Source organism: Volvox carteri (genome assembly GCF_000143455.1).
Source record: "Volvox carteri f. nagariensis unplaced genomic scaffold VOLCAscaffold_11, whole genome shotgun sequence".
NCBI lineage: Eukaryota > Viridiplantae > Chlorophyta > Chlorophyceae > Chlamydomonadales > Volvocaceae > Volvox > Volvox carteri.
Genome location: NW_003307554.1, coordinates 745384 through 753907, shown reverse-complemented (window position 1 = coordinate 753907; position 8524 = coordinate 745384). Strand labels below are relative to the sequence as shown.

The window sequence follows — 8524 nt, the reverse complement described above, 5'->3', positions numbered from 1 at the left end:
AAAGAGTGAGTTTTTGCTCCGTCTCTGGTCATAACCTCTGCGAGGTTTAGACCAAGGGAGATGTAGACGTGCGCGCAAACTTAAAAACTCGACATAGTCGCCCCAAAGGCGGTTCGAGCGAGTCAGTTGCGTTTTACTGAAAGCCCGGCGGCTGAAACAACTTCTACCTCTTGCGAGGCACTGCGGTGCCTGTAACGTGCAAACCCTGTCGGATGCCGTCCGTCATCATTCGTTTGGCTCGTGATTGTGACATGGTTGCGAACCCTGTGCTGAACCCTGTGCCGAATCTATTACCTCCCCTGGAGCCGAAATGTTTCTTTTGTTGATCCTTCCCGCAGTCCCAGTCCAATACCGCGGCCTGGCTCTGCCCCAAACCCATCGGTGCGAATGCATTTGATTGACAAGGCATGCATAAGAGCAAAAGCCTATGTGCTACCACCTCTTCTCCTGTTGCCTCTTTTTCTCCCTTGCGCTCACGTTCTTTACCTCTTTTCTCTCTCTCTCTCTCTCTCTCTCTCTCTCTCTCTCTCTCTCTCTGTCTCTCTCTCTCTCTCTCTGTCTCTCTCTCTCTCTCTCTCTCTCTCTCTCTGCTCATTAGTGTAACTAGCTACACTAATTGGACGTGTCGTGTTGTGTCAATGGGGAGCCAGCCGCGCCGTTGCCATGGCACTGTTTCTTCGAAGGTGCCACTATTGCAAAGTGTTTCTGATCCACAAGCACCAGCCGCAACGCGCCGCTGCGCCGCCGCTGCGCCTCCATCGTCTTAGTCGCCACGAAGTCCATTGCTCTGCGGTTGGTCACGGGGGTACGTGTCAAGGATATGTAAGGTGTCGTACCTGACATCTGCCCTGAGGCTCTCCACGTCTTTTACTGGCCTAATATGCGCCAGAGCACCATTATGCCGAGCTGCTTCCTATTGGGTGTGCATCGGATGTCCAGTTCGCTGGCGGCTTTCTCTTAGAATCAAGAGTTGGTCACTGGCCAGCCCTGGAAAGCTGCGGAATTGAGGACGGAGCCCAAGGACGGCCGCTGTGTGCAACTGTGTGGCCCCTTTCCTGGCACCTAAACGGTCAGAGCAAGCTTAAGCTGGCAACTGCATAGCCAACACGCGTTTGGCTTTGTCCTTGCTTTCCTTGCCCGCTCCCCTTTCACCTCGCAGCTACAGCGTGCACCCCGAAAGGAGGATATTTTCGCGTGCCTTCAGTGTATTCCACAATGGGAGGCACGCGCACGCGCGGCACACAGTGCCTTCAGGCACACAGTGGCACAGTGCCTTCAGGCACACAGCGGCACGGTATCTAGAGCTCTACCGGATTGTCAATGCTGATGGGGCCCCCCACATGCCGCGCACCGACCGTTTCCTCACCCAAGCAAGCTCTCCACCCACTGGCAGTTCTCCCACCATCAGCATGAACTGCCACGAAGGCAAGCCGTGCGTTCTTTTATGTGCAAGGCACAGAACTGTATGCTATCACTTTAGCGCTACAAACGCTCTTTGCCTGACTCTCTCACGGCGCTGAAGGCAATTCCAAACGCTCGCTTTGTCCCATCCGTCCCTCACCGCTTGACTGCCGCCTTGAGCTGCGTGACATCAAGGTCCAAGTTGTCATACAGCACATCTTCGTAGTAATTTCCCGCACCCGAGGCCATATTGCGGAAGACGTTGCCCCCGCTTAGCTGCACGTACCAGTGGGGGAGGGAGTAAAGAGCGGGGAGTTGCAGGTCAAAGTTGGGTGTCAAAAAAGTAATGCCCCGTGTGTGGTGCCCATGCAGCTTATGTCCACCTCGCAGCAAAGGCAACAGTACTTCAAAATGTTCAGAGCTCGAATGTAAGGAACTCCGTGCCAAGGCGCAGGCACCCATACATCTGGAAAGGAAAGCGGTTAGGTTGCTGCATGACGCTTCACCGCAGCTTGCATGCCACCACAGCATGCACACGATTTGCATCCCCTGTTCGCCCTGATGTCCGCAGGGCTCACTATTTATCGGAGGCTTGCATACCGCTGCCGCTGCTGCTGCTGCTGATGATGATGATAATGATGATGATGCACGTCAACTCACGCATCCCCCGATAACCGCACGATACGATTGAAGGTTTGGGTTCCCTCTCAACTTCGAACCCACCAGGCCCCAACTCCTCATGCCTTCCCACGGCCACGCCACACAGTACAAAGCCGCGCAAGCTATACAGGCATTCTGCACCGATTCCTCAAAGCACAAGCTCCGGCCTACGACAACAACAAGGAGGACTTACCCTTGCGAACGACTGGCCCAGCAGCTGCAGTACGGCACTCTGGCCCGGCGGCATGAAGTAGCCATGCGCCAGGCCGGCGCTTTGTATGCCCACTAACACACCAGTGCGGAGCATTGTCCGCACATGCACGTGAAACAACTCCTCATCGAAGTCGGCCTCTTCAAACCTGAACAGCACGTTGGTACGCCGGCAGTTGTTGCCGTTGGCCGTGTCAAGGTCCCACAGCTTGTCCAGCAATAGAATGTTATTGCCGACCTTGTAAGGGCTTTGACCCCCAGCCCCAGCCCCGGCCCCGCCGCCGCTGCTGCTGCGGCCGTCCTCGTCAACCCCCTCCTCATCGTCGCCGGCCTCTTCACTATACTCGTTGTGACCGTACTCGCCACTGTCACTGCCATCGCCATCATCACCGCTGAAGCTGCTACTTCCACCGCCCTGCAAGTCTCGACGCCGCCCCAACCGAGCCTCTGTGGCGTCGGTGAAGCTTTCCCTCTGCCCATGGTCGAGTTGCTTGTGCCGTACATGCTGCGGCTCATGGACATCTCGTCCCTGCGGCAGCTGTGTGCTGCGGTTTAAGAGGAGGCTCCTACGGCTTCCCTCCTCCGCCGCCAAGGTGGACGTAATGTTGGGGTCCATTCGCCGAGCCGTGACCACGCTGACGGCATGCACTCCGTCCACAACCGTCAGCGATAGCTCGTACGCCTGTAAGCCAGAGGGTGCATACGGAGGACCCACGCTTTGCCTCCCGCTTCGCACCCAAATCCGCGAGACACACCCTTCAGCAAGCGCAGAGTCAGACACTTGTCGCCGTTTTTCATCATTCGCTCCGCCAGGATAATCATCCAGGTGGCTGTAGACCTGACAGCCCGGAACCTGGCGCCGGTGTCAGTTCGGACGCCTAGTTTGCCCTTGAACACGTGTACGGCATAACCCGCTCCTTCGACAGGCAGTCGTCGTGCTGTAAGTATGTCTGTCTAGGTCATCTATCGTGTACAGCCGGCCAATGGTGTGCAGTTGAGTGCTCCCGGGTAAGAAGCTCGTGGTTGTCGTGAACTCTTTCTCCCCAGGCCCCCTGGCTCCCTAATATGCAACGAACTCCTGGCCGAGCTGTAGTCACGTGGGTCAGAAATCACCATGAGACATTCCCAGGCGCCGCACTGCTCGTCCTGTCGAATCCTAAATCGACACTGTGCGTCCTGATATCATCGAGACCTGTGTGTCCTGATATCATCGAGTCCTGTGTGCGTCCGGATAATGATTACGCAAAAACGGATGCCATTTCATGAATGAATACTGTCCTGTGGGAAGTCCTTCCCGCAGCTCATGCATACCAGACAGACGTACAGACCACATACAGACAAGAGCAGGGCTGCCTAGGCACACCGAAGACTTCACCGGAATCCTTTCAAACCGCTCACCGCTTTGACATTTTTGTCGAAGCGCTGCAGCAAACAGCTCTCCGCGTTCCACTCCTGAACGGCAGCTTGAATGCCCGCCACCACTGCCACATCGTTGCGCACCATCCGCATGAACCTCCCGGCCGTCGACTCGTTCAGCAGCACCCTCACAATGTCTGAGCTCCTGTGTGGGGCAGGGCCGAAGAAATCCCAGTAGGGAAAAGGGAGCTTCGACAGAAAACGAATTCTTTGGACACGAAAATGAAACAAGCAGCGCAGCGCTTCCTACACTGCTCAGCCATTCCGCATCTACTCTACACACACTGTGCTTGTTTCGGTAAACGTCTGTATTAGATTCGTCAACCTGTGTGTGTATGTGTGTGTATATGTGTGTATGTGTGTACATCTCGCTGCTCAATTCTTTTAAACTCTCCCTCACACGCACCTACACAGACTCACACGTGCAGGACATGCGCTGCACAGAACACGCACACAGCTACAAGGGCAGCGACCACATCACGGCCGTCTCTTTTTGCCCCACACAAGCTCTGCACCATCTCCTCACCGCCCTCAATCCCTACCTCCTACTAAGCCACACCACATTTCTGAGCACGATGCCACCTGCAGGCGGTCGCAGACCTCGGATGCCTGCCTCCTCGGCCGCCGGCCCTGCCACCACCTCAGCCGACAGCGCTGACGTGGGCGTAGACCGCGACGCCCACGGGTCGGCTTCGCCGTACAGGTGCCGCAACCAATTGCTGAATCCCGTGACCACCGAACTCACGCAGGAGACGCCATCGGGGTCGGTGTTGTATCCGATCCCGCCGGCGAACGTGTAGATGTGGAAGGCAGAGCGGAAGCAGGTGTTGGGCGGGAAGGGATCGTTCATCAGGATGCGCAGCGGGTACGGGCGGGAGATGCGCGCCCACATCTCTAAAAAGGCCATAGGGGGCGCAAGGTCGACAATCACCACCTGCACAGCGTCAATGGCGGCATTGCCGTACGGCGGCGACGTCAATCGCAACAAACCTGATGTCCACCATGAAGTGTATGTATGTATGTGCTGCAATCCCCGATGTTGTCGGACATACGTACATTTGTATGTGTGATGTGTGGGACAGGGGCCCATATCTTCATCCTGTGGCCGCTACCCGGCAGACCCTGCCTTCCCCGGTATTTCGGGGCATCCTCATCCAGCCACCCTAGCCAACTTCTCAGTGGATTGCTCAGGTTCTGCACCCACCACCAGCATCCAACGGAATCTGCCGGATCAACGGCGACTCAACTCCATTCTTGGTCAGCTCGCAGGTCAACTTCATCCAAAATCACCACCGTCATCGACTAGGGGCACTTTACCTTTCACCATTGGAAGAATTTTTGACCCTGACAGGTCTCGATCCCGAGATCTCCCGGGGCAGTGATGCGTATTCTACCAGTAGTGCCTAACCTATGTGTTGTATGTACATACATACATATGTATTCTATGTACATACATACATAGGTTAGGTACTACTGGTAGAATACGCATCACATACATATGTACATATGTATGTATGCATTAGGTCAGGGCCTTCGGAAACGGGGTCTCCGATCCGCCGGGATATCCCGCACCGCACCTGCAATCCATGACGCCCAACATCTTCCGGATCGAGCGCCGCCAGGAAAGCAAAGACCATGGAGGCCGCCTCCATCTCATGGGCATAGTTGGCGTGCCGTTCCCGCATCACGAACAGCGTAGGCGTCGTTACCAGCGAAGAGGAGCTGGAGGCACACGCCTGCTGGACGGCCGAGCTGTCCTGCACGCCGGCAAAGAGAAGTGACATCGAGGCGGCGGAGCAGCGACAGCTGTGCTAGGGGACCAGGCGAACGGGGAGAGGGTGCCGTTCGCTTTCCCTCTCATGTGATCGCGCAATCTGGTCGGGCGGCGTCTGATACGATCTGGCAAAGGATGGAAGCATGGGGAAATCCGAACATTACATGGCTCCCGCTATGCGTTTATTCCATGTAAGCGGCGTCTTGCCTTCCCTTCCAAGAAAACGGCACGTCTACATATACGTGTGTTTTGCGTACTTTCCAACCCCCCATCTCATCTCCTTCAGACCCCGCATATCCCCTCCCTTACACCGTCCATCCATGGCACCCGAGTCTCCATCCATCCACCTCCATCCTGGTGTTACATAAGGGGGGGGAGGAAATGGGTCCACCCCAGTACCAGTACCATTAACACACCTGTGCCGCACGTCCCCACCACACATTGTGATGGATGTTGTCAAGCCATTGCAGCTCCTTCTGCCTCTTCACTACCGACGACAGGTCAGCCAGGGGACACGCCAGCTTGACCGAGCCACGAAGGGGCAGCGGAAACCTCCTGACCTGGCCGCCTTGGGTGAGAGGTTGAGAACGGAGATGTCCCACAGGAGTTGGATCCCGCCAACGATTACGGCGGAAGAGAGTGGTGGGTTAGAGATTAGTGAAGCGAAGGAGATCGTGTGTGTGGGGGGGCATTCCTGGACATCGAGACAGCATGGGCCTCGGTGTTGATGTGGTAAGGCCGATGTAGCACGTGAGCCAAAATGCAATGTGCGCGACCCGGGGATTGGGGGGAGAGAAGAGAACGCATGGGGGAGCCACAGATGGCCCCCTTCCCTTCTGCAGCCAAACCCATTGGCATGCACATCAGTGCACGTCGGCGTGGTGGTGTTCGTGCTACTTGTCGCCAACACAGAGGGCGGCCCAGTCCCGATTGAATGGCTTCCCTGTGCAGGGGCCATGTGCATGCATACGCACGTGCGTTTGTGTGTATGTAGGTGTGTGTGTGTGTGTGTGAGAGAGAGAGAGGGCGGGATGGTTCGTAGTTTTCCTGGTTGTGAGGTCCCGTTCTGCATGGTGCTGCAGCCCATGCGGCTATTGGTGCAGGTGGTGTGCGGGTGAAGTGAGAAGCTACCACCTTGGGGTGGGCCACACATGCGCTATCGGACAGTACTACTGCTCCTCCTGGCCCACTATTGCCGAGATCATGCTGCCCTCTGAACGCCCCCGCTACTGCCGCCACTACTGCTGGTGACTGCTGCTGCCGGTCTCCGGGGCACAGGTGTGTGCAACCGGTCGTAAGTATAATGACCAGTGTGTGGGGTACGTCACAGGTGCAGCGCGATGTTTATGTAGAGAGTGTGCACCATTCCCAATGCCCTCCGGAGGTGAATGTTCGTTTTCCTTCGTAACAAAACGCAACGACGCAAGTATCACGTCACGTCACGTCTTATGACTCGAGCTGCAATGGAGCCAGGGGCCCCTGCACGGGGGAGCCCCGGGTTGCGGGTGGTGCACGTGGCCCACATGTGGTTCGCGCCTCTACCTTTCCGGTCGTTGTTGAGGAAGTTGCAGCTATCAAGAACCAGGTTGTGGCTTCTGCACAAGGAAACGGACGCCTTGGCCGTGTTGTTGGCTTGCATGAACGGCGCCGTGTAGCAGTCGACGGCTGATTCGCATGGCGTTTGGCTGTTCGCGCATGATGCGCTGCTCCTGTGACGTGGTTCCAGACCGCAGACGGTGTATCGGCTCCGTCTTATCTTCTCCAGGTAGTTGGTGGCTAAATGTCTGCTGCACTTCGCGCTGGATTCTGACACATCCTCCCGCCTCTTGAGCCGGTATACTGCCTTAGAGACGAAAGCCGAGGGCTGGGGTAGCAGGCTTGATCAGCACGCACCCGCAGGCGACATCGGCTTGGCATTGGGGTTGTGGTAATCACCTACCTGAGACAGCAGAGTGCGCCCGCTTGTGCTTCGCTTAGCTGTGTCATGATGCCTTTCAAATTCTTCATTTCGACAATGGATTGAAACCGGAATGCTGAATAGCAGCACAACTAAATGGAGACAGTACGCTCTTTGCTTCCTAACCTCCATTGGACACTGTGTTTTTTTTCCATAGATACGAGTGACATAGGACGATGTGAATCACATTCCCCATACTAATATGAGAATGGTCCAAAATGTTCCACCTTTGGCACAGGTGTCGATTTTAAACATCAATGCTGTTCTGCTATTATTGTCAGATGAAAGTAGTAGCAATTTATAGAGTCGTCTCCATTAGGTTGTGGAAAGACGTCGCCGTCGCAAAAGGTTAGCTGCCGAGTCAAATCAAAAAAGTTCGTCCCTCGGATTGTTATCTATGCTCCAGGCTGAAAGAGATACATAGAAAACGTATATGTGCAAACATCACCTCCATTATCAACAAACATTGTACATTGTCAGCTTGCAAGCCATATAGGTGCCGGCGGCACCTATACGCGCACGCACTGGCTTTCGTACGGAGGTCAAGTCCGTAAAGTCAAATGTAAACCGTGTACAGGTCGCACCCAATTCAAAAGCGCACGTGCTACAGGCAGATAAGCGCCTGAATGTTCCTCATTCCAGCATTCCCCGCCGATTGGCGTGCCCGTCACTGGGCACACTAAGTATTAGGTCTCACTCTTAGTCACTTTCGCCGTCAAGCTATGAAACAGACACGACGCAAGGGCAAGACACAGTATAAAGTGAGCAGTAAAAGAAGTTCCTTTATCGGAGCAAGAACGCCTGCAGGAGTCACAGGGCACCAAAAGTAATGAGGTATCACTGTAGGGCACTTGGCCGTCACTTGGCCGGCTATGAAACGGACACGACACAAGGGCTGGACACAGTATAAAGTGAGCTCTATAACAAGTCCATTTACCAATTTTTTTCTACTACGGCTGTCATTATTCGACTCTTGGCAGGGTGAATCCTCATAAGGATATTCCTTCGGCTCGTGAAACAAGGACCGAAATAATGTTTATTTCAAGAGGTTCTGGCCGGCCGTTTCATGCTCAGGGCTGCCCACCAGTTTGCAAGGTTTTTATAAC

General features: G+C 55.2%; 1 protein-coding gene across 1 annotated transcript; it reads right to left on the bottom strand.

The window, feature by feature from the left end:
• Positions 1 to 612: 612 nt before the first annotated feature.
• Positions 613 to 7447, bottom strand: VOLCADRAFT_89070 (uncharacterized protein; the record flags this gene model as incomplete). The annotated part of the gene is made up of 10 exons (XM_002948649.1): positions 613 to 787; positions 1562 to 1677; positions 2255 to 2420; positions 2712 to 2953; positions 3670 to 3832; positions 4230 to 4621; positions 5265 to 5444; positions 5878 to 6029; positions 7004 to 7056; positions 7401 to 7447. 10 exons carry the CDS (start codon positions 7445 to 7447, stop codon positions 613 to 615), a joined length of 1686 nt encoding a protein of 561 aa, XP_002948695.1.
• Positions 7448 to 8524: the final 1077 nt, after the last annotated feature.